We start from the raw sequence: 26,474 nt of genomic DNA on the forward strand, positions 1-26,474 counted from the left end.
CGTAGTGTTAGTCGCAATGGCCTTGAGCAGCTGAGTGCCTATCGGGATTCAGCTATCCAGCCAAACGTTGTCTTCCTCTTCTCCACCTGTCTTGCATTTCCCACATCCTGTGGAGGCGTAAACCCAAAACGCACATCAGACTGTCATATTTCCCTCCGCACATTTCCTTCCCTGCCGGGCTGGTCAAACAGGCTGTTGAGAGATAAAGGGCTTTAAACGGGCTACATGCGTAACTTCAGTCTCTGCTGACCGTCGGCCATTTGATGTGAGGCGTGCTATGTGGCAGGTCAATTCACTTATGCAGTCTGTAATAACATATGGTCCAATAGTGCACCAGCAGTTTTTCGCATCACCCAAGTTTTCTTGTTAGTGTCTGCAGCCGCACTAAGTCACCAGGGTCATAGATCACATGTTGGCATCAGTGATCATAGCATGCTTTCGAGTGGTCTTAAGAAACAAGAGTGCACTAAGAAGCAAATCATCATGCCTCTGCAGCAAGAGAGGACGGTCTCGGATATGCAGAGATTATCACGATTAGAAAACGAGAAAATAATGTCTAGTGTGTAACAAGGTGGGCGAGCATATAAAGGAAAGAAGGGACTGTACTCCCATAGTTTAGTGCTGCGAGGTGCTATTAAATGCGTAAGTAATGAAAGGTAGCACGCTGTCCCAGTTATTATGATCTGACGCAACATGCATGGTCAGCATGTTCGTAAGAGTTCTGTTGGTCCTTTCTGTAAGGCCATTTGTTTGTGGAATGTCAGAAACTTGAAGCACATAGACGAAGCATCTCTTCGACCACGTCTGCAGTGAACTGCCGCCTATGATCGCTGATGATGACTGGGAGTTCCATGTCGGAGAATGATGAAACGCACCTGAAAAAGACATACTTCGGTTGCAGTAGCCGATGGTATAGCAGCTGTCTCACAGTAGCGTGTCAAGTGATCGGCACACGCGAAGATCTGATTCCCTTCAGACGACCGTGGGAAAGGACCGTGGAGGTCAATGCTGACTTGCTCAAAAGGAGTGCTTGGAGGTGGCACTGAATGAAGTCAACCAGGAGGAGGGTTTGTTGGGCGCTTGTGACGTTGACACTCGTTGCAGCTGGACACGTACCGTTTGGTCGTCTCGTGCACTTTAGGCCAGTAGAACCTTTCTTGAATGCGGTAAAGTGCTCGTGCTGATTTCAAGTGACCAGACGTTGGATCATCATGCATAGTGCGCAAGATGGAAACATAGGTAGAATAGAATATTCTACTACATGGAGGCCTGTGGTAAAATAGTTCTTTTTGTGCAGTTCTTTTTGAAGATATTGTTGCATTGCACCAAAATTTGGACGACTGGCGAATGTGACAACCATTGCCAGCGTCGATGTGAGCCCATCTACCAACCTTTTGTCTACCACACGGCAGACTGTGCGCGAAGAACTGCTGCATTGTAAGGCACTGGTGTGCAGCCAGCTGCTTATTCCCCACAACACTTGGCCTGCAGCACCATGTGCTTCTTAGCAACCATCGGTATGTGTTGTGGACATCAACCACAGAGGAGCCCCACGAATGTGTCAGGGCATATTTACGCCTATACAGCGAAGTGGAGAACACCCTCGCCCCGGCCGGTTTGCTCGAAGGTTGACAGTTTCTCCTGTTCAGCAGGCTGAGCCACGTTACTCTGTTCCACTATCTCCCACAAGTAAGCGCTTCGAGCAGCCGTTTGTTGATTGTCATTTACCTGTGTGCTACAGCTGCAGACACGTGGGCCACATTGCCAGGTACTGCAATCGCTGCCAACCACCGACCGATCGACGATGTCTGGGCGGTACCTCGCTCGACTTTTAGAAACTTACTCGCCCTGGCACATCAGACTGTCGCAATATATCATTTGCTTCAAGGCATGTTTATCCATGATATTGTAAAATGTACAAAATGGTAGCATGCTTTATGTGGGCTTTTCGCATAGTTCCCATAGAGGACCATGCTAATAACAGAAATGTATTGAAAGTGCTGTATTGTGACCTTACTGGGCGACTTACACACATATACAGGTGTGAATGTAGATATATTCCTCCTAAAAAGCTCCTTTCTGTGATACAGGTCAATTTAAGAAAATGTATGTTCAACGAAGAAAAGAACTGGTCAAGGAGTATGAGAAGCAGGAGAAAAAGATCAAGCTCATGAAGGCATCTGGCATGTCAAGCAAAACTGCTGTAAGTGCCCTGTGTTGCTTTTATTTAAAGCTACAATTCCTCATTATTGCTGTACTTGCTGCACTGCTCTGAGCAGTGAAGTTGGTACCACACTCTATGATAAATTTGCATCGAAAGAAGTGTTGAGCTCTTGGCTTATGGCAGGCAGGCAATGCTTTTTCATTTGTTTTGATAATGATTTAGTAAATTTTCTTCTCGTGCATGTCTTCTAGTGACGTAGGTATTGTTATATACATACGTCACTTGTATATTCTCACCTTATATTCTCTAGTATGTATAAGGTATTCTTTTGTGTCTTTTGTTACAACTTTTTAAATATTGAATTTTCATATCTTCAAATAATTTTGACACATTGGGACGAAGAGTAAGGGAACTGTCACACATGTGGTTATTCCCCTTACAATTGCTATTATTTTGACAATGGAAATGGACTAGAACGCCAGTACATTAAAAGCTTGTTAATTTGTCGTATAGTATAATTCATAAGATTGAATAAACCTCACTGGCTCTCTGACCCTGCTAATGTGTGCATTATTCTATGGCATCAAACATTATTCTACTATGAGAAATTTGGTCACACGTAGGTTAGCGCATGATGTGCTAGTCCCCATGAGGAGCCTTGGAACATAGCGAATGCTGCAAAGGTGACGGCAAATGAGAGAGGCAGAAGTAGTGGTGCCAATGTCCAACTGGCACTAAGTGGCAGATTGTGCATCACTATGACCATCACTCGGAGAGGAACTGCGAGATCACTTATTGCATTTTTAACAGACCGTCCTGTTCACTAGTTTGATATGTCTATATTATCCTTGCATCTAATTCTGCTTTTAATGGACTCGGCTACAATGGACAAAATTTTGTCAGGATGAAGCATATACAACATACTTTGCTGTAGCAGTGTCTACATGCTGCACTGTACTGCACGCAACTTCTTCCGGCCACCTGTGCAAAGTGCAAAAATACTTTCTTAAAGGGCCCCCTCACCAGGCCAATAGCCCATTTTGGTTATAAGCTGGAAGTTGTTACACGCCCTCTAAGGAGTATTCTACCGCGAGAATTTTTCAAATTGGTTCATTAATAGCTGAGGTAGAAATATTTCAGTGCCGCAAACCCATGATTTCAGGAGGCAAGCATCGCCTCCTGACATAGACAATCTCTCCACGTGCCCCATCTAGCCCCTGCAAGTGAAATTCCTTCCTTGCGTTCTCCCATACCGGAGCTGGAGGTTTGCGTGACACATACGTCATGGGCCCCGCCTTCCTTTTTTTTTTTTCTTTTTTCTTTTTTGCACTTTTTTACCGTGCAGCGCACTTCTGCTGACGGTCTCAGGTGCGAGCTGTTGCATTTGTCTCGTATCGCGCAGCGCACGATTTTGCGCATTGGGCACGAGGACACCTGACTAGTGGTATAAGTCAGTGCTACACGAACACTGAGGCAGACACAAGTGGATCACATAGCATGATCACGTGCTGGAACACGGTAGAAAATGACATAAGTAGTTTCGTTGTCAGCATGCGTGACTGCACAACGTGGGAACAAGCAGACGAAATGGAAGCACATCTCTCTTGCTACAATACGAAGTAAAACAAAAACACTCAGACATTCAGTTTGTATATTTTATGATTTCTGTAAACTTTGTCTGTTGAAGCAACAGATTAAACGAATAACTGATGTTGTCTTGAATAATTTTTGAAGTCACGTGTTACTATGAGTGACGTCACTGCACTGCCGTGTACGTAGGCGCACTTCCGTGATTGGCATCAGCTCTCCATCTGGGAGCACTCGGCGCCTGCGAGAAGAAGGGCAAATGGCATTTGGTTTGAAAATTAAACTCTTTCCGCGGCACGTAGGGATGTAATACTTAGCAGACAGGATCGTTAGCACGCATTGTATGCATTGCGCTTGTCAGCTAAATATGGCCAGACCTGGTGAGGGGCCCTTTAAGGAACGAATGCACTAGCAGCAATCCTGCTGCCTTGACGTGCCACGTGATGCTCCACCGAACGGCAGCTTTGGGGGATGACCATGTAAGTTGCTTGCGACCGTCCACCATTGCCAGATTGGTGCTGAGGGTACCGCTTTGCTTCAAAGCCGCAGTGGATGGCCCTTGAAAAACAGCTGCCGACAATTGCAAAATGCAGAGCTTTGAGAACTTTTTACCTTTAATCGCGTCAATTCGCACAAAAAAGGCCTGCTATTTGTGGCGTCCAGACTGCGAAGCGTGTGATGTGGCTGAGTCGTCTCTAAGTCTAATTTGCCTTGCATCGCAGCTCTCATTCATATTAGAAGTCTGACAGCGGTAATCGGTTCTCACGAAAGATAAAATTAAGGCATTAATTTATTCTATAGTTAATTATTTTGTGTGAAAAACAAATTGTAGCAGATATTTGCCATCGGCGGCGGCAACACGCTGGGGCTGGCTGGCACAGTGGGGAGCTGGCCGCAATGGCTGTAATATAACTTGAACACATTTTATTCTACTGGCAAGAAAATCTTTCCATCGTGCAGGGAAATGGCCATTTGTCGACAGCCAATGTTTGGAAAATAGAAGACAGCAATGCAGCATGCTGCTAGTGTGTTTGTACGATTGCCTCGTAGAGCCTGTTCATTTGTTTACTTCTTTTACTTTTGATTTTTAAATTGTTCTTGCAATTGCCTCTAGGTTACAATAATCAAAAATCACTGTTTCACAACGTACAGTGGCCCTAATAATGGATAGAACAGACTTCGGATGCAGCACACTTTTCTTGCTGGATTATTAGTCTCTTGTTCTAACGAGTGCTGCCTGTATGTGCCACACACAACACCGTCACACCGGATTTTTTTTATCTTGGGCATACTTTCTGTTTCAGACTAAAACCACAGTGCAAGCTCTGACACGGAAGCAGCAGAAGAACAAGCAGAAGCTGCAGGGTACCGAGGAAGACAATGGCCCTCCAGAGTTGATCCAGAGGCCCAAGGACTACATTGTTAAGTTTAAGTTTCCAAACCCGCCGCCACTGAACCCACCTATCCTTGGCCTTTATAGTAAGTTCTTAAGTAACACACTAAAGTCTGTCAGTTGCATTCAGTCAGCAGTAAATGCCAATGAGAGAATAAGGTATTATTCATTGACGTGCAATGATATATCCGCATGCTAAGCAGGAATTGGCACAAGAAAGCATTACGTCTATTCAGAGCGTTTTCAGATGCACTCATTTAGCATTTCAACGACGTGGACTAAGAATCAACTAGTCGGTTTTCAACTTCGTTTAGATAGTGTGTGCACTTGTTACTTTTTGGCTGTTTTCATCAAGTTCAGACTATTTGCTTTGTCACTGTCTGCATTTGAGAGTTTCCCTGGGGTAGATTATACTTTTTCACTTTATTTACTTTTCATTACTGTTATTCATAATGCTTATGCTTTATTTCAGATGTCACATTTGGATACAAAGGACAGCCATTACTCTTCAAGAACCTAGATTTTGGTATTGACATGTCTTCCAGAGGTAGGTTTTGCAAGCAAATGACTGGGATGCGTGTGCATGTGCACACATGCCAGCTCAAATAATGTAGAGAGCTGAAATGGGCAATGAATATTAAGAGGACTTGCTGCTGTCTGGTTAGAGCTCTCTGCTATGTTACAGCAGCTGTAAACGGCACGTACTGCCGTAATCAAACCATTAGGCGGAGGCACCGATCAAAAGGAGTACCTTTCTCAACATTATTTTGAGATTTTGCTTTTATAACACTAGAGCTTTCTATGTGGACACGTTAAAGGAATCATTGGGGCAAAAATTGAGCTGGATGTCAGTGAAAAATGCACCTAAATGTGGTCGCAGGTTATTGAGCAATCACAAATTTTGTCGGTCATGCTTAGACACCTGCTGCATGACACATACATACCTGCCAACTCTTCTGAATTTTTCTTAAATTTTATGGGTTTGGGCTCAGTTCTACAATTTTACGAATGTTGCTTAATATTTAATGAAAAATGTTTGCAAAAGTGTTTGAGATTTTTAAAAATGTCTGAGGCAGCGCAGGATTGCAAACAATGCATACAAAAAAAAAATTGTGGTGCCACCTGTGCCACCCCTTTAACCAGAAGGGTACTTGTCTTGAGAAGGTTCAGACATGTGAAATCGACAGCAGCAGAGTCACTGAAAATATCACTGTGATCGAAAAAGGATATGTTGCTTGTCATTATCAAGTGTTCCAAGTTGGCTGCTGCTTTATATGCTGTGCACAAAGGTAAATTATCATTATTAAATGCATATGCATTTTACAAAAGGTGTGTGCCGAGGGCAGGCTTTAAAATTAATGTATTCCTCCCCTCCGACCCCCACTTTGCTTTGTGATGTTCACGGAAATTTTACGAATTTGAAAAGTTCACAGGTTGGCTGGTATGCACATGAGTACCAGCCATCGGGGTAACTCAGTCAGAGGTACAAAAAGCCACCCTCATGTATAGGTGGCTTTGATGAGTTAGTGAAAGAAGAGACACTTATGGAGGGCACTGGATTGACCTCCCCGCCCTCCTCCCTTGTGTGCGTAAGATCAAGCCACCACCCTTGGCTCACCCTCGCACCCACAGCATACGGCGCACATCCACAGTGTTATCGCACTTAAACTTTATACAGAACATCACGGCGACAACGATGACGGTAGAAATGAGCCTGGAGTGTCATATACAGTCGAGCCCGACTATACCGAACCCATTTATATCAAATTATCCCGTATATCGAACAATTTCTAAACACGGTAAATTTACATTGAGAATATATCGCAAAAGTTACTGTTACATCGAACGAAAATAGCAACGACAACCGATATACAGTAAAAGCTCGATGATACGAATCTCACGGGGTCAAGAAAAATATTCGTATTAGCCGAAATTCGTATCATCGAAACACAATTAAAACTACTGTCAAATCTCGATAATTCGAACTCGAAGGGGCCCGAAAATTTGTTCGAATTAAAAGGACGTATTTTTGAAGTATTCGTGCACCATAGCACGATGCACGAACGGTGCGAGTCGTGAAATATCGCGGCGCGCATAGCAAGCGCGGGCCACGAAACTGCCCACGCCGGCTAACGGTCGCTTCCCGATAACGACAGAAAACGAAGCTTCAGGGAGCGAGCGGGCGGCGCCGGCACACGGGTGTGTGCGGAGACCGTTGAAGGTGAGGGAAGAGGGCGGCAGGGAAGCGGATTTGGCCGCGTCAACTCCGCCGCTTCGGTGGCTCCCCTCGCCCTCCCTCTCAACTCCCTCGTAGCTCTCTCACCTGCGCACCTCTCCGTGCGCGCCCGCCGCCGTGCTGGCGCCAGCTTATTTTAGCCGCCCCCTGAAGTTTCGTTTTCTGCCGTTATCGGGAAGCGAGTGTTTGCGGGCGTGGCAGTTTCGTTGGCCCGACTGTGCCTCCGCCGCTGCTTCCCTCTGCGCTGCTGCGTGCAAGGTCAACATGTGACTAGAAAATAGAGGAGAAGGGTTCACTGCCATTTTATCCGCGTGACTGAGACGTCGGCACTAGTGTGTTCTAGAATACGGTTGTCTAGAACACTCTAGTCGGCACGTACACGCTTGTTCCGGCGCGATGCAGAAACGTTGACCTTGCAATTTGAGAGAGGGGGAAATTTCCGCCGCGGGTTCTTTTTTTTTTTCCCCGTTCCTTCGCGCGCGGCATTGAGGGGTCTCTCCTGAGCTTTTGCTCTATGGCGGTGTCGGAGCAATGCCGGTCGGAGGCGCCGCCGCGTTATTTGGCGCGCTGCTAAGAGCATTGTCGGTACGCGGTATGTTCGAAATAAGCGTGTTCGAATTAACGAGATTCGACTGTAGCTAAATTAAAGAGTCAGAGGTGAACTCACTCAGGCACATGTACGTAAAAAGCATTTATTTCTTGAAGCGCCACCGCTTCAAACTCTTCGCGCCCAGTCGCGGATTCCGCGCTGTCCGGCGCCGCGCCTCCGCACCAAAAGAGAAGGAGAGAAAGCGCGTGACTGCGCGCTGTTCTCTTTCGCGGCAGTCGGTGGGGCGGCGTTTATTCGTATCAACCGACGCAGGCTGAAAATCGATTCGTAACAACCGTTCTCTAGCACGTTGCAAAGTAATGGGGCTCGGCCGGGACCACAGAAAAATTTGTATCATCCGGAAATTCATATTAGCCGTGATCGTATCATCGAGCTTTTACTGTATCAAACTCCATGTGCCTCAAAAGTGCCCCAGCAAGTTGGCTTTCCCTCGCGGTGTCGGGAAAAACTGCCGGCGCCACCCTAGAAAAAGTGATTTAGACCCGGCTGTGCACGGGCGAACACCCCCCAGCAAAAAATGATCCTGGCCTGCTCGCAGCGCTTACAGCCAATCAGAGGCTGTTGTGCTTTCTCCGAGGCGCGGAGGCGGTACAAGTGAGCGCCATTTTTTCTTTCTTTATGCTTGTGTGCCTGCTGCTGCCTCTTTTCCTCGAGCCCTCATTCAGCGTGGTCCGTGCTGGTGGTGTTGCCTGTTGGCGCTCTGAACTTTCTTGGCGCACTGTCGTCATGGCTTGTGCAAAGAGGCAGAATTTGCCGTTCGCCGCGAAACTCCGCTGTCATGGGCCAGCTACAAGATGAGGACTACGTTGCAGACGTCGTGCCGACCACGAGCCAAAGCGACAGCAATAAGGAATTTGACGATGGCCCGTGTCTACATCCTCCGAAGTGATTAGTGCACTTGCGTTGGCCCGGCGCTATTGCGTGAATATAGAAGGTTGCGGCCTCAGCTGCTCCGACTCGTTGGACAACGTGGAGGCGTGCGTGCTGTCGCAGGCAGCGATGTCGTTGAAACAGAAGAAAATCCAGGACTATTTTGTTCCAAAGTAGGGCACGCAAGTAAGCCACCATATTAATAAAGTACTTTTCTTATTGGTATGTGCCTTTGCGTCATAAAATCCTATAGCGAGCCTATATCGAATTATGCCATATATCGAACTAATAAACGTTTTTTGGCGAGTTCGATATACCCGGGTTCGACTGTAATTACTATCACGAATGCATGCCTCTTCCCTCAAGGGCTCAAATTACCATGGGCATGTCCAAAAAGCTCTAAAGGTTGCACAAAGTGGCACAAGTTGCAGCAGTGATGACCATGCAAAACACTAGCGAGTTGCACCCATTGATGGGATGTTCTTCACTGCAACACATGAAGGAGGAGTGACAATGTACAGGAAGCACATAGTCAACCAGCGGGTGTTTTTTTTTTGGCTAGTTGTAACATGTAATTGTACAGGCCCCGGAGCCCACTACCCGAAGTCCGCAGGGGTGTGTGCCATTGCGCTTGGACCCTTTCTGCACTATCACCTGGATTGGCTCACATTTTTGCACACGCACGGAAGCCTAGCCAAACAGCTTCGCAGTAAAAAAAATTTTCAACTTGGTCGGTGTCTTTCCTGTTTTCGCCATGATACCTCTCGACCAGACGAGATTTCGTCAGACCCTCGGCTTCAAAATTTTGTTTCGTTTCTTCAAGGAAGGGAGCACCCTTTAACTAGTCGAAGGAGCCGCTAGCCTCATGGGTGGTAGAAGGGAGGGGGGGGTACGGAACAGCTTTGAGTGTGGGGGCATGCCCCCACTGCCCCCCCCCCCCGGTTCCGGAGTCCCTGAACGAGGGTCTCAAATCTGGCAACACTGATGACTTCAGGTAGCATATGTGGGTTTATTGACGAGTTGCCTTCACCCAACAAGATCACGTGACTCCTGCGGCTGGCTAACACTCCCAGGGTTAGTTCTACTAGTCTTGTGGCTGCTTCTCAGGGAGCCACCGCGCCCTGTGGACTCGCGCCGTGAAGGCAACAAACCTCTACTATGTGGAAGATGTGGTGAAATGCTTACCATCCTCCACGTGCTTGTGGAGTTTAAGAAAGCGGAAACCGAATGGAAAAAGCACTTTGCGCAAGCCTTTCATTACCACATCCCACCGCATCCGACATTGTTTCTGGGCTCAGAACCATTTTTTAATGTGAAAGCAGTTCTGAACTCCCTAAATGATGTATTGCTACATGTTATTATCCCAGGAATGTCGGTAGCGCACTCTCTCACTGGAGGGTGCTCCTGCGATAGTAGTTTTTGTAGAGCACACGCCTCCGTACCTTTGCGTTTAAGGGCCTCGTGAGGCGGTAGTGCTAGTTCCGTACTGATAAATTTTATTCTATGATTGTTCTCTAACAAAAAATTTAGAGTCACAGCACACCTCACTGTCATGTTCATTATTTTAATACCCATCTATTTTACGCACTTTTACAGCAACTGATTTTTAGGCCCTTTTACAGCCAAGTAACATCTACGTACTGCAATCCATCTGCCCATTGTATTGACATATCATTGTCACACATCACCACTTGCATGGCGCTCTTTGGCCATATCTGGCCCTTGCGCCACTAAACACAACACGTCATCATCATCACCGTTGTGTATGCATGTTGCACATGAAATTTCTCAAATGGGTATAGCTTTTACATGCACATTTGTTTAGCTTTACTCAGGGCATCAGAGATTCATATCTTGCTTGTCCGCACAAATACTTCTTTTACCGTGCTTCTGGGATCTGGCTTGGCAGGTTCAACAGATGCACTTTTGGAATGTAGAGAGAATGAATTGTTGTTTCTTTGTGAATGGCAGGTCATTGGAGATGACTCTGAAAGGTTGTTGTAACAAAGCTGAACTCTAACAGTGCTAAAACTAGACATAGCAGGAACCATAGTGTAGGATTTTCATGTTGCCAGGCAACACCTGGCACACTTTTACTTGGTGCGGGTACTTAGCCTTGTCATTTGAGCTATGCTACAGCAACAGGAACAACAGTTATTGGCTGTTTCTGACGTGATAGGCTTTCTGCTAAAAACAAATGTTGCTAGTATTTCCCTTTTATTATCGGTCAACCATTGACTTGTGTGTGAATTACCTTTTTCAGTGGCTGTTGTTGGGCCAAATGGTGTTGGGAAAAGTACATTTCTCAAGCTTCTTTGTGGAGACCTAACTCCGGTGAGCAGCCAAATCCAGTACAAGTGTTGACTTGTGCAAGTTCAACTTACATGTGTGCATTATTTTGCTTTCCAATACAAATTGTTCTCAATTACTTTTTTTTTTTCAGCTTGAAGGTGAAGCTCGAAGAAACCACAGGCTGGTAAGGATGCAATCTAACCTGTTATCATTAACTGTCACTTTGTGTGCATAGCAGTTTAAGTTAAAGTGCCCGAAAACACGATTGGGCAAACAATTTTTACATGTAACAGTAGGGGAGGAAAGCACATATGGGCTGTATGACAGGAGGCTATTCTGTTAGCTGGTGAAAGCAAAAAGACACATAGCTTAAAGGTATGCTGAAAGGCCTTGTGTTGTTGGTCTGAACTAAGGTAAAACATAATCATGGGCTTGTGTGCTGATTCAGTGTCTTGTGTGCTCAGCTGTGCCTCAACTGATTATAATTGATGATGAGATAATAGCATATTTAAGCCTATTTCTATAGTAATTATAAGAGAAGGCATCTATAATTAAAAGCATAACAGGTTAGATGTAAATAGTACTTCCAAATGTATACAAGATTTGTGTACAAGGGCCCCATGGAAACATTTTAAAAATTTAGTGAATCTCGTGGGTCTGAAGAGACAGCACTTCGTAGGTCTTCTGCAAAAATTTGATGCGAACAGCAGTTATGAGCTAGAAAATGGGCGAGTTGTGTTTGTTAGTGTATTTGTTCATTCATCATGCCTTGGTTGAGGCACAGCATAATGTAACATAGAAAAAAAAAAGAAAAAAAAAAAACCCTTGCTTAACACTGGCATTCACATTGCAAAGCATTTTAGGGCCCCTTTAAATGTGTCTCTCTTCTATTTGAAGTTATGTATACCTTTCAGCAGCCTACCCATTTACTAAAGTGAGCTTTACCACTTATTCGTTGCCTTAGAGTTGATTCATGTTTGTCTTGTGCAACACATATGGAAAGACATACTTCGCTGGAAATTGGGGCTGCAAATTGGATCAAAGGAAAAGGAAGGGGAATGACTAGAATATAGAGTTTGTGAAGTCCAACATCTAGGCCTTATTGCAGTCAGAAGTGCCTAATGAATGGCTGTGCCATGTAGATTATCACTGCACTTTCTCTTTGCTGAATAAGGAACCAAATACGAAGGCTTTCTTTAATATCTTTTGAAACAAAAATGGGTCAAGATGAGAGTTGTCTACAATACAAGCATTGGGTTTTCTTAATATGAATGCTCATGCATAGTTACATGCACTAGCAAGTTCCTCAGCTCAATTGTTTGTGGAGACTGGACCACTACAGCTCACGCTCCAATTCAAAGTTTACCTTAGATTCCCGAAGAAACATGGCTCATTTTTGTTGTCTGCCACATCTGCATTGCAAAAAAATTTGTTAAGTGAGCCACCACTGTCCGGATGATGGAGAAGTGACACATGGTGTAGTCTCCAAGACTGGCACCCACCAGTGAAATAGTCCATTAACATTGCCTCCTGCAAGGTGATGCTGCAACCAAATCATACATAAAAGGCTTTAATTGTGCAGGTTGGGTTTGGCCAAAATGTAGATTGACTTATGAGATTTGGAGTGCACATGCAAGCACGTAGGCCATGTTGTGCATGAACTATACTCATTGTATGCTGCGTGACATAGTGCAATTGATTCTGCTGGGTGGGTGTGACCCACAGTGTGGCAGTTAAGCATCTGGCACTTATTTATAAGCGTTGCAGAAGTGTTACATGATTCAGAATGATGCAAATTAATGTGCCTTTTTTTTCCTCCTGCTTTCGTCACTGTTTCTTGTTCAATGCTTTTAGAGAATAGGTCGTTTTGATCAGCATTCTGGGGAGCAGCTGAGTTCTGATGAAAGCCCCGTTGAGTACCTTCAGGTGATTACATTTGACTTTTGTTTTGCACTTCTTTATTGCGCTTGCTTGCTTGCTTTGAATTGTGTGTGGTGTGAAACTGTACAGTAAATACAGTAGCCGACCGATTTTCCGGACTTCACGGGGACTGAAAAATAGTCCGAAAAACTGAACATTCCGAAAAACTCGCGCCCGCCCCCCCGCCCTCAAGAGAAAAAAAATTGAGGCTTAGAGTGGCCTAAGAAAACTGTCGCAGTTTCGCCCAAACAGCGGAGCATTGATTGTGATAGCAAATTAATAAACAGCAATACGAAGTAAGGATGTTAGTTTTATCGGCCGTATAAAGTTGTAAATATGCGCTTACTAACTAAATAAGCACGGTGTCACACGCGCACAGGTTACATGAACACATCTCGCTCAATGACCGCAGGCAAATTGACCTTCGCGCTGTCTATTCTCTCACTTCAACGCGAACGTCGAAAAAAAAGAAATAAAAAAGCAGCGCATACGAAGCTACTGGCACGCTTTTTGTACCCATCGCTGATCACTTTGAAGATGAGTTCCCCGCAGGCGCACACTTCGGCTGATCGCTTTCAAGATACGGTGCCTGCGCGGCAGCTCCGTCGGCAGCAGCCGCAAGAGCTGAACACAACTCCCTGCCGTCTCCGTCGCCTTCTCCCCGTGCCCCGCTAGTGAATGAAGTCTGCGCGCCTCCGGCCGCCTTCCTCTCTCGCGTGCATGAGATTAACCCTCGCAAGCTTTCACCCGCACACAGCGTACGGTGCCGAAACTTAAAAAAAAAAAAAAGATTTTGTTTAAGTGCTTAGGACGAGCTGACCAAAAAAAAAGCAAGTGCCGCTTTTTGGAACGTTTTGTCGGCCAAGGAAGAGCGGGCATGGCCTCGGAGACGAGAGGATTGCGTGTGTCTACTAATCTTGAAGGCTATACAGGGGGGCACTGGAAGCCAAGCCCGGTCAAGCCAGCGGAAAATCCAACATGGCGGCGCCCAAGATTGGGTAGTGTGGCTCGGAGCGAGCGATTTAGTCCGGAAAATCGAACATTGGCACCTAGATTCGTCCGAAAAATTGGTCGCGAAAATGCATTAGCTCTATGGGAATCCTGACAGTACATATATGAAGTCCGGAATATCCAACAAGTCCGAATTTTTGGAGTCCGAAAAATCCGTCGGCTACTGTACTTAATTTCACCTTCCAATAGCTATGACCAGCAAAAATTAAGACCTTTTTTCACATCTAAATTTGTCAACCATTGAGCTGTGCCAGCTCTTTAGTTTGTTTGTTGTTGTTTTTTTTGTGGGCATGTGCTTGAAAATTGGATCTGGGTCGATAATGTTCATTGTCCAAAGTGTGAAATGTTTTAGTTCTAACATGAACTGCTTTTATTACATAATCTTGGCTACACAGGTTGTGAATACAATGCACAGGTTCACACGCTGTATGTATCAGTGATACTGAATGCATGGTGTCATCCCTGCCATACATTCAGTGCTGTTCATTCATGTGGAGGGATTATACATTTTGAGACACTTATGATCAAGATGTCAAACACGAGTTGAAACTACCGAAAATTGTAACCAAACTGGAATTTTGGTAGGAACCCAACCTGAATAAATATTCTTGGAATAAAAATGTGCCCAAACTCGTGAACCTGAACCTAAAAAAAGTAACATATACCAGATTGTTTTATCTTTTCCACCATGAGCTATGCAGCACAAGAACATTTACAATTTACTCTAGTCAAACGCACTTCCTCAAGGTGTCGTTACTATAGCTCTAATGTTGTCGTCAGCATTGACGTCACAAAAAGTATGTCTCTGGGCTGTCCAATCTTCTTTCTGTTAAATGCAGTGGCATCTTTTGTTGATTTAAACATATTCGTGCATTTTTATGTCACTTTCACTATCCTACGTGTGAACAGAAAAATTTAAAACAGGCACCTCATTGACATGGTATAAAAATTTGTTGAACTAGGCCTTAAATATTGCAAATGTCTCACCGAAAATTTGTCACTAAATATAAAAAACTAAGAAAATGTTAACTGCTTGTGCTGCCAGTAAGCTAAAGAGGCAAGTAAGCTGTGCACAGCACACACAGAAACGGGGTGTCTTTTGCATGCACATATACGTACACATACACGAAGATCAATTTGATTGTCAAAGTGTAGACGGGCAAAATGTATGCTTTATTTGCAAAGCATGTGATCATCGTGTATTTATTCTATGTCGACAGATCAACAGAACACACAACTACTGAGGGACATTTACCGTAAAGAACCATATATAATAGAGGTTTATTTGAGAAATGTGACGTGCGTGATCTTCATCTTGTGTTATATTCTGGTATCAAGATTTTCCACATTACTCCATGCGATTTGTCAAGGTTTTGGTTTTGAAAGGTGCGAAGCAGCAGGCACCTGTTGCCATCGTCATCAGGTGCTGTGATGGAAGCGGAAAACAGGAACCACAAATGCCTGTGCCTGCTGTGCCCAAACATTTGCCGAGGCCTGCATACTGCATGTCATGCCAGTGACCACGCTGAACATTTCGAGCTGCACGATGGCAGCTCCATGGAGGCAGCAAGCGGAGAGCGTTTAGGCTGCTGAAACTACTGCGGTGCTACATTTGGGAGTGACTGAAGGGAGCTGCTGAGGCTGGCGATGGCAAAAAAGCATGTTTAGCATGCAGTGGGAAAAGAAAGTTTCTGAGGTCCCAAAGAAGGAGCCTTCCCAGAAATTGAGCAAGACTTAGCAGCCTATGCCTACATAAAGCGTCCATGCTCTCGGCATGTTGCAGTGGATGTCGAGCTACTGCAGCAAAACGCAATGGAGATCGCTATTCAGAAAGAGGAATGATTATAATGATATTCGAACGACATTGAATAGGTGGACACTGGCTGCACTTTGCACAATGTCGTGCATATAACAATGCTATAGACACAATGCAACGTCGCCCGCGTTGGCCTCCACCGGCGGCCGCTTGCGCCTTCTTTAAGTTCACTGCAAGTGAGCTACTTCTTGACCACTTTGTCAGTACTTGCCCTATGGAACAAATGCCTTACTTCCTTGTCTTTCACGGAACTTTCTTGTGCTCGTTCATTTAGAGTATCACAGCATTGGAATGCGTGCCTAAGGTCATTAGTCATTGGATTAACCATTCTGTGAGCCACGCTTGATTCTCGTTACATGGGTGCATTTGTCTGATGCCCTTTAACAAGTGCGGAATATTGAATGCTCTGGACACCACAAATGAGCACTTCTGAGAAACTGCAGGGGTGGGACTCCTGCGCCAATTGTGCCATTTTGATATAAACGCAGATTCCTGCGCCAAACATATAAAATTGACTGAAATTGCACCACGCTGTGCCAGAACGGCTTCGGCATGTGTGCTCCGGCAGTGGCCGCGAACAGCAAGCGGATTCGTTCTTCGAAAAAGAGTGCAGCCGTTCACATTCCGGAGACAGCGCGACGGCGCTTCCTGCACTGGACTTTTCGGCGCTTCCGGCAAATGGCTGGCGCGCGCGCGGCCACTCTCGGCTGTTGTCACTGCTCTCGGAATGGCCAAGGCGGCTGTTTTTAGAGTGTACTAGAATACGTTTGGGTGGGCCGAGCGGCGCGGCGCTCCCTAGCTGAGGCGCAAAATAACGAAAAGCAGGCTTAGGGCACTGCGAGCGAACTAGATATTAGGGAGGCGCACGCTGCTGCGGGTTCAGTGGTCGGCCGTCTGTGTTCTGAGGTGCGTGGTGTGCCGCCGGCGGAAAAACGCAGCTGCGGCAGGGCGGCGACACCAACCAACGTTTTTAGCTTACTTTTTTTTAACCTAATCTAAAAACGTTGACACCAACTGAAGCCCTCCATCCACGCGCCACCGCCGCTTGGTCGGCGAACGTGTATGGAGGGGCTTCAGCGTGTGGGGACAATTTTATCGCCCCTGGACTTTATATGGAACATCACGGCAACGACGACAGCAGAAATGTGTCTGGAGTGTCCATATAATTGATATTGCAATAAAGACAGATTGGAATAGTTTTACGTTATACCAACTCAGGGTTGACTGCGGCTTTCTGGGTCTGTGGTGACATATGGTGACCAAGAAATTATGTTAGCTCGTCGATTGGACCGCATAATTTCAGAACATTTTCCGCTATCATCATGAGTGTCGGCGCGGGAATATATAGTTCGATTGTAGTTCCACCGGTGTTTTCGGCTTTACAGGAAAACAAATGCCGTGCCGCCGCTCGACCCACTCTTCCATATCCTAGTACGCTATAGCTACAAAGCGTGCTTCTACTACGTGATTTTTGTTGTTTTTTTCTCTGTTTCATCGTGGTTTTGAAGTGTGCTGCCATATTCAATTATTCCACCAAAATTCAGATTGGCCTGCTGCAAAGTGCTCCAAAATGAAATTTACTCTGCTCCAAAATGCAATTTTACTTGCTCTTAAGATTGCTCCGAAATGGCCTTGGGGCAGTCCCATCACTGAAACTGTCTCGGAGAATGTGTCTGATGAACGTCGGAGTGAATGAGCAGGCAGTGTGACTTGAATAAAACAGTATTATTGAAGTAATATTGAAATTGGCCCTCGTATATTACGGTTAGTTTGGTACTTGCATTGCAAACCTTGCCACATCACTTCTCACTGTGCCTTGAGAGTCACTCAATATGATAGCAACCCAGATAACAACAGAGCAATAGCTATAGTACTTAGAACCCGCTGTGGGGGCGTAGTTGCTTTGGCGTGGTGCTGCTAAGCCTGAGAGTGCGGGATCAAATCTCAGCTGCGGCGGCCACATTTCGATGGGGGCGAAATGCAGAAAGTGCCCGTGTACCATGCATAGGGTGCAAGAACCACAGGGGGTCAAAATTAATTCGGAGTTCCCCACTACGGTGTGCCTCATAATCCTACTATTGTGGTTTTTGGCACGTAAAACCTCACAATGTAATTATTAAAAAAAAAAAATAGTATATCATACATTTTAGTATTGTGCGTTTGCTTCATGAGCTTGCGAATCTTGCACAAGCAAATGCAGCGAAATGTGAACCCAAATAGAATGACAAGTTAGTGCATGTGCACCAACAGGCGCTGTGGTATGGCAAACTAGATGAGCATGACGAAAAACTGTGGATGTTTGTCAGCGCCTAATGCAACCAGTATTGTCTGTTCATGTGAGTAAAGCCTCTGTGCTGTAGTGGTTTAAGTGGTCATCTTGAAGATGCATCATCGTTGGTTTTTGCTCTGGTCAGATACCTTTTTGATACGTTAGCATTAGGAGTGCCAAAGTGGAAAAAAGTGTGTGTGTGTGAAGTGTGGGAAGCCAGTCGCTTGGTAGAGGTAGAAAGGGGATGGGAAAGCTTAAAAGAGTGCGTGCATGCGTGCATGTGTGTGTGTGTGTTGCAACTGACTGTGGTCTGCTCCGGACAACCGTCAGTTGCTCTTCTCTCCTCGAAGAGGCAAATTGTGTGTCGAGTGAGCTCCCGAACAACTCTTCGCGATCTGGTGAACGCCGTTTAAATCATGGATCCGGGATCTCGAGGAGGTGCGACGTAATGCTGACGAATTTCTCTCGCATTTACTGCTAAATCGCTACTGAATTTGTTCGACATCACAGGTCGTGCCTGAGCCAAAGCATGGCAAGCAAACACATGCACGAATGGCATTGAGCCCATCTCCTAGCTTATGATTGTTGTCCTCCGTAAAAAAATTGTCTATGCAGGAGGCCTATACAGACCCAGACCCATACACTACTGTGTAGAGTGCACGAGCAGCCATCTCTGATGTGTGCAGGTTCTGCCTGGCAGCAGCTGGGTTCAAGAAAGTGCAACTGGGTGCATGCGCAGCCACATATATGTGTAAGACTGCGCACATTGCTTTTTGTAAGCAGTGATAGTACATCTGCACGTTTGTTTTGCTAGAGGTGGCTGCTCACATGCTACACAGAACAGTGAGCTGGTCTGTAGATCAAGGAGCCTTCAGCAAGTACTTATTTATGTTCTCCAACCACAATGCACATCTAAAATACGGTAACCAGTTAATAAGTTACTGAGGGGCTCATGTGTTCTGTGTGGTATTTTGACATGTGTTTACAAGCCATAAGTGTGCTTGCTTTCATGCAGCATGCTTTCTTGAGTAACACACCCTTGATAGAAACACAAACAGCCGCCACTGTGAGCTAGCGTGTGTATGTCGGATATGGTTCTTGCATGAGGTGGCTTGAGTACATGCATGAGCACTATGCTGGGACTATAAGTGCCCAGTGGGCATGCACTTAAGAGAAAGCTTTAGCTCGGGCCCAACTCCGATGCTGCCTATTTAAATACATGTAAAACACAGAAATGCTTTTCTGAAATAAGCCCAGTATCCATTTTAATGAAATTTGCTGCATACAAGAGAAAGAGTTAAATTCTAGTGACTGATTGAAGCAGAATTTTGATTTATGGCCAGCATCTTTGTGAAAAAGTTGCTAGAAATTGGTAATACTGAAAAAAAAATATAATAAACACGAAGTTTACAAATTCACAACTCTGCACCAAGAGCAGATATTGCAGTTCTGTAAACTGCATTTATTAGAACATCTAAAGTGGACAAATTTGATATAATTTATATATTACGGGATTTTTTTGTATATAAGTGGTGTATATAACAGCAATGTATAATACTTCAGTTTTGTCCACTTTAGATGTACTATTAGATGCAATTTACAGAATTGTGATATCATTTTTCATTGCCGAGTTAGAGTTATAAACTTGAGAGATTCGCTTTCTGAACATTTGCTATTTTCGAAAATTTGTGTTAAAGAATTGAGAGCCTAAATCAGAATTCCACTTACAAGAATCACTGTTTAAATCTTTTCTTTTCCTCACCAAATTGATGCAATGGTTGCCGAGAAAAACGATTTCTTTTCCATGTATTTAAATAGGAGCCCCCGAGCTAGAGGTTCCTCTTAAGAAGGGGCACTGCATCACTTATGCACTTAGTGCCTTCAGCAGCTTGTGATATAATTGCTGATGGATGTCCAGGAATGTGTCGGGATTAGCCATGCAACTCCAATTATGGTGGTGCATTTTTCAGTTGACAGGTACTGAAGGAACTGGCAGGTGTTGGCAGGTGTTACGACAAACTGAGTAGAAAGCCCTCCAGTTAGTTAGGTTTCACTGAATTATGCTTTGGCAAAATTGAACAGTCATGATTTTGGGGTGATTTCTGTGGACATATCACTGACGTGTTTGAACAAGCTAACATCGCATTGTTCATGATGAGTGGGTTCTTGCAGAGGCTGTTCAACCTCAACTACCAGGATGCACGCAAGCAGCTGGGTAGCTTTGGACTGGTGAGCCATGCACACACAATCAAGAATTGTGATCTCTCAGGTGGCCAGAAAGCACGAGTTGCCTTGGCTGAGCTGTGCCTCAGGGCTCCTGATGTACTGATTTTGGTGAGCAAGAGGACTTTTCTTGTTTTTAACAGTGGAGCTGTTTAAGCTCTTGGTTAGGCCACATAGTGCAACCAAAAAACTGCGCCTGGCGATGACTTCACTGCACGTTGCTAGGCGACGCACGTGACGTCATCGCTTGGTGAGGTTACTACCCTCTTGCAGGTTACCCTCGCCACAGCGTGAGGCGCGGCCGACGTATTCGGTGTTCGTCGGCGTGCCCCGGTTGCAGCCGGTGTCGAGATGCGACATGCTGCATTTCGCGCCGACCTCGTCACCCAGAATGGACCGCATCTGTGTCTCGTCGAGCAAGATGAGCTGGTGGATAGCCGTTATGTAAGGCGTGAAAACTGACCCCTCTGTAGTTCAACGTGTGCGCCGCGCCGCCTAGACGCATGCGCATTTTATACGAAACTAGGAGTTTCAGGATGATACGAAACTGTGAACTCGTTGCATGTGCCGCCACCAGTATCCATCAGCCCATCTTGCTCGACGAGATGCGGATGCGGTCCATTCTGGGTGACGAGGCTGGCGCAAAACGCAGCATGTTGCATCTCGATGCTGGCTGCAGCCGGAGCACGCCGACGAATGCCGGATATGTCGGCCACGCCTCGCGCCCGACTATAGAGTGCTGTGCTTTCGCTGGTGTGGCGTCCCTGTGCCGAGCGCGCTCACGCGTCAACGCTACGTCGGACTACAAAGTGGCCTTTAAAAGACTGCGCGTTGACCCCGAGTATTGTCCTGATACTCGGGGTCGGCTAAGTTTGGCTAAGAACCTGCAAAGCCAAACCAAGTTAAGCAAAGTAAAGCAAAGACAAAGCTAAGAACCAGCCAAGTTAAAGCTAGGGAAGGGCCACCAGCTTCGCTGTTTGCCCAGTGTTCGCACCACTTAGTGTGAAGCTGCCTCTAAGTTTTTTTGCATTGGTCATTTCTTTTGATGAAAAGTCGAGCTTGCAGCCTCCTGCCTTGTTTTGTTAACTTCTCTCCACCTTATATATCATCTTTTCGTGGTATTTCTTTCAAGATGATTATTCATTGTAGCATTTGACCTTAAATGGCAAGATAGCTTGGCTGCAATGTGCCCTTAAAAACTTCTGTGGGAGTGAAGTGATGGCGCAGTAGTGAGAGACAGGAGTGCTGGGGGGAAAGCACACTGTGCAGAGGTGTGATGCTGGACATTGTTCGGTATTTGAACTCCACCAGCAGGCGTACGTGAGTGCTTGGGTAGATTTTAGTGCAATTTTAAATTAACGAATTCAACCTAATAAGCAAGTTTGACTGTTTGATGACAACAGTGCCGGGGCTCTCTCTCCATGCAGCTATAGCAGAGAAAGAAGCAATTTTTTGGGTACCTCATGTTAAATGTAAATCTTTTGCATTGACGGCACATACCTAGAGACAAACACTGCTTTACCAAAGTTGCTTCTGCATCACGAAAGAATTATGCTGCCATGATGAAAAAGTAGTTCACTCAGAAGATCAAATCCTCCACAAGATGAGTAATGTAGCTATTAATTATTTTTGTGGTGCTTGAGTTCAGTGAGCAGTGTGTGTTTTTATTTTATGTATTTAATAAGATTACTTGAATTGCTCCCCAAGTGCTGCATAACAGGGCTGGGGCTCAGGGTTCTCATTGAGTTTTACTCTCTCCCAGAACTGCTTCAAAACATATTTTTCAATTTTGCCTTTAAGAAAAGGAAAAAAAAAGAAAATTTAAAAAACTATGTAGGATGGCATAATAACTAAATGAGCACCATTTAAAAAAAATATGAGGTGTTTGACTCAGCTTCTTACACACATTTTTACATATCCAAAACTTATGTACAAAACTGCCCTTCCACATTGAAGTTCGATCATCACTGTGCTTAATTACTACAGTACACCGTATTATGACAAATGTGTTGTGTACTTATTGTGAGTTACAAATTTGTGTTGTCAGGATGAGCCTACAAACAACCTGGACATTGAGTCAATTGATGCCTTGGCAGAGGCCATTGGAGAATATGAAGGAGGTAAGCATGCTCTTTTTCACTGTTTGAGTTCCTGCAAAAGCATATAGTCGCAAGAGTAAATGTTGCTTATCTTTGCTTGTTTTAGGTGTCATCATTGTGAGCCACGATGAGCGCCTCATACGTGAAACAAATTGCCAGCTGTGGGTGATTGAGCACAAAGGAATAGAAGAAATTGATGGAGACTTTGAAGACTACCGCAAAGAACTTCTGGAGTCTTTAGGGGAGACTGTTAATAACCCAAGTATAGCTGCACGCCAAGCAATGGAATAATAAAATTTTTGCTTTTTAATTACAGCATGTTACAGCAATACATAGTGTATTTATAGTACCTGTCATCTCACTTTACGGTACACTGCCCTCAGATGCCTTGGTTTCATGCTTCTCACTGACTTCCACCACTTCTCTACTCTGTGTTTCTGCATAGTTGTCATGATAGTTCAACCTGTCTGGTAGTACTCTTGAAATTTTTTTTAAGGGAAGATGCGCCTCAGATATCTATTTTCATTAATATTAAAGTTAAATGGATGAAATTTATGTATTGTATAGAGTGTAATCTCGTATTTATGAATGTGTTTCTTGTTTATCAAAGTCTTATTTAGTTATTTTTCTGTGCACCCTGAAAGCGGAAAAAGTGTGGTCTCTTGTGCAGTTTTGGAGCTTCCTATCATGACTAATAGAGTGGTATAAAATAACTTGCATGGTTCCAAGGAAAGTAAGAAAGCATAATTGCACGGAAAGTAAGAAATGTTGTTTAGATTTATTATTTAAAGAAACTTTAAAAAAATCTTAATGACCATTTTCGAGAGCATTGTCAAGTGGTTTCCCAAAATGGACATAGCCAAAATTAATCTTCTGAAGCTCGCGTTATTAGTGGTAAAGTATGTCCGCTGCTTAAGAACTCGTCTGCAGAAATGGCACGTTCGCTGTGCTCATGAAATTTTGTATAAAAAAATCTGTATGGTCTAAAAATGGTCTCAGTTTAGCAACACACCCGAAAAAAAATTGAAGCTTTTTTCTCGTATTTTCTCGACCGTCGTGCGCATGCACGAGTTGCGAGTGTAATCTGGGGATTTTTGCTTCTCGAAATCTGCCTTTGCCTAGATACTACGGAGGAGAATGCGCTTTTTTTTTTTCCATAGCCGACTGCTGCACAACGGCACATAAATACTCCCTAATAAACGCGTTCTTCGTTCGTGTTCTGTGGCGCCGCGCAACAGCATTGCACTCATGGCTGCGTTGTCCTTGATTCGACTCGCATGTTAGATAGACTTTTGATGTGAAACGTCATTAAAATGGGTTAAATGGGGGTTGCTTGTTAAAACTACCTGTAACGAAAACATGTAGTATTATCGCTTATATCCTTGCAACCATACTACCCACGCGTCTTTGGTATCCTTGTGTTGAACGAAGCCATGATCATGCATGTGTCGCGTGCACAAATGGCGCTGTTGTCGCATGACACATGAGCCAATTGGAGCTAAATTTAGCTTGGCACGCGACATCCAGAGAGGCGTAGCTCGGCAGTACTTTTTTTGTCGATCCAAGCGGGAGTCGACACATTTGAGTGAGCTCACTCAACCAAACTTGGTATAATTAATCAAACTCGAACTGGTGCTCATCAGGAGTTAGAAGGCCGCTTACAATAGCGCAACTTTTTGCAGAAATTCCACGTTTGCTCAGCTATGGCGCCCTTTCGTTCGATGCGTAGGGTCCAGAAATAGCGTGAACAGACTCTGACAGCAAGACAGAGAGATATCCAACTTTGCGACTCAATGTCATCATTCACTAAAATGAACTTCAATCAGGCCAACCCGGATGTCATGTCTGTGGGCAGTATTCCAGCGCCTTGCATATTTACTGGGAGCCATCTTCGGGCTGTCTCATCGCCCCATACGCTCACCCAGCACCATATTCCCCCCATTTGTCCGCTGTAGTTGGGAGAGCTATGTCACTTCCTCGAGGACTTGCACCTGATGCTAGGGCCTCTCCGCGTGGCCCACCTCCACGTATTTGGCCTACATGCTGCTTCTATGCCATTGGTAGAACCTAATGTCTCCTCGACTACAAAAGACTCTATCTGAGGGTTGTTTCAACAATAATTTAAAAAAAAACTTTATCATTTCTCTCAGGAGTTTGTGTGTCTGTGTGTGTGTATACGATGTTTCTTTTAAAAAATCCCCCAAGAAAGATAGCGCTGTTCCGCATTTTCAGGTAGGTTCCTGGAAGAGGCGGAAGTAATTTACACAACAAATCGCGTTATTCACTTACCTGATTAACAAACTTCAATTAACTGTCTAATTATTCTACTAGATATTGAAATTGCAAAATCGAAGCGCCATTTTTTTGCTATCTGTTCCTGAAGTCTGGGACTGTATTATGTAACAATCTATTTCATTTTCCATTCTTCTTGCCCTTCGGCATTGCCTCAAACACCACCGTTCGCTGGTAGAAACCACTCTCCGCTACCAATGATAAGGCAACAAGCGGAAAAATGAAATCAAACTTTACAAAATGCACGCCCCGCTAGAAAATGCAATTTGCATTGCTTTTGGGAAACATTGGAATACCCTCCCAGGCGTAGTAGATCATGCGGTAGCGATCATGTCTGCACACTATTACAGCAATGTAATAGTCTGATTACAGAAAGAGCTGAAAATTAAAACAAAACCCCACGTGCTTTTTTCCTTTTTGGAGCCACTTGGGCAGCGAGCGAGATGCCGTCACGCATGTGGTGCTCCACGCATTCCACAAATAACCAGAAGTAGCGAGAACAACTGGTGAAACGCGGACCACACAGGACGTCTCTGAAAATGTGCCGGGCAGCAAGAAAAGAAGGAAGAATGAAAAAGTAAAAAAAAAAAAAAAAATGTTGCAGTTGCGGGGACGGGAGCCGTGGCAAAAGTGAACACTCGCCTTCGATGTGGGAGGAGGGGAGGAAAGGAATGTCGGTTGCGGAGAACGCGCCGAATCGTACCATTGGTTTATTTGGTTCTACCTCGGCTACTGCTAAACCATTAAAAAAATTATTTCGGCAACACGCTCCCCACGTTAAGGGTCTCCTTGTCGCAGAAAATCCGGTGTCTGTGTCGGCGGAGTTTTCCGTGAGCTAGATTGTCCGTATATATTTAGGTATATGTGTACGCCACGCCTTGCTATATGGCACGCGGTATATGCCAGTTATATTGCCACATCATTCTATCACTTAAGTTGCTTATACCTTGTCTTACATTCTTGACTAAGTTATTCCTCGGAATGGAACAAAACACCGACAGCGCATGCCTTTTATGGTAAATCTTCTCAGACTGAAATATTAAAAGTGCGAAACAGTAACAAAAACCTGACAATGATGCATTTTTTTTTTTTTTTTTTTTTTTGGCGCGGCTATTTACTACCTCCGGGATCGGCCCACGCAAGAGCACGTTTTTACCAGATCGCGTTCCACTCTTGAAGGTATGAGGCCAAGTGCCGGGAAAAATTTGTTTCAAGACGATAACCCATACAAACTAGTGGTCTACACCATAAAGCACACTTGTTTAGGCCCATGTGAGCCTTTTAAAATATGTATTATTTTTTAATAATACTTTTTATTTGAAAAATTAAATTGGGTCTCACGCCAACACTCGTACCTCTAATTTAACTGGATAAAACAAACACAACATTTGGTAGAGGTATAGGGGAGGCTTTGATGCGTGCAATGAACCAAAACTAGTGAGATAAGGTGAATCCTCGAAGCATAGTGATGGAAAAAAAAAAAAAAAAGTGTGCTTCTATTGGGTGTGCCTTGGTGTAAATGGCAGTCATATCAAAACTTGTGGCACGATTTTACTTGTTGAGGTTCATTGTACAACCAATAGTGTGAGAAAAACTTGTGCCAAGTTTCACTAAAAAATCTTTATTGGGAAAAAAAGTTATGAATGTTTGCGTTTGAAGAAATCGCAAAAAAAAAAAAAGGTTCTGAGAAAA

The 26,474-nt window shown here is 44.6% G+C and overlaps 1 protein-coding gene across 1 annotated transcript in view; it reads left to right on the top strand.

The window, feature by feature from the left end:
- Window positions 1-22,805, top strand: part of LOC119436545 (ATP-binding cassette sub-family F member 1) — a 42,627-nt gene extending 19,822 nt beyond the window's left edge. Inside the window, exons 10-18 of the mRNA XM_037703419.2 lie at window positions 2,091-2,203; window positions 5,056-5,230; window positions 5,617-5,691; window positions 11,124-11,194; window positions 11,304-11,336; window positions 13,007-13,078; window positions 20,341-20,502; window positions 22,439-22,511; window positions 22,597-22,805. Coding sequence (XP_037559347.1) covers window positions 2,091-2,203; window positions 5,056-5,230; window positions 5,617-5,691; window positions 11,124-11,194; window positions 11,304-11,336; window positions 13,007-13,078; window positions 20,341-20,502; window positions 22,439-22,511; window positions 22,597-22,781 — 959 coding nt within the window. The 3' untranslated portion in view covers window positions 22,782-22,805. The remainder of the gene's footprint in view (window positions 1-2,090; window positions 2,204-5,055; window positions 5,231-5,616; window positions 5,692-11,123; window positions 11,195-11,303; window positions 11,337-13,006; window positions 13,079-20,340; window positions 20,503-22,438; window positions 22,512-22,596) is intronic.
- The last annotated feature ends 3,669 nt before the right edge of the window (window positions 22,806-26,474 follow it).

The sequence above is a fragment of the Dermacentor silvarum genome, chromosome 1 (assembly GCF_013339745.2).
Source record: "Dermacentor silvarum isolate Dsil-2018 chromosome 1, BIME_Dsil_1.4, whole genome shotgun sequence".
Taxonomy (NCBI): domain Eukaryota; kingdom Metazoa; phylum Arthropoda; class Arachnida; order Ixodida; family Ixodidae; genus Dermacentor; species Dermacentor silvarum.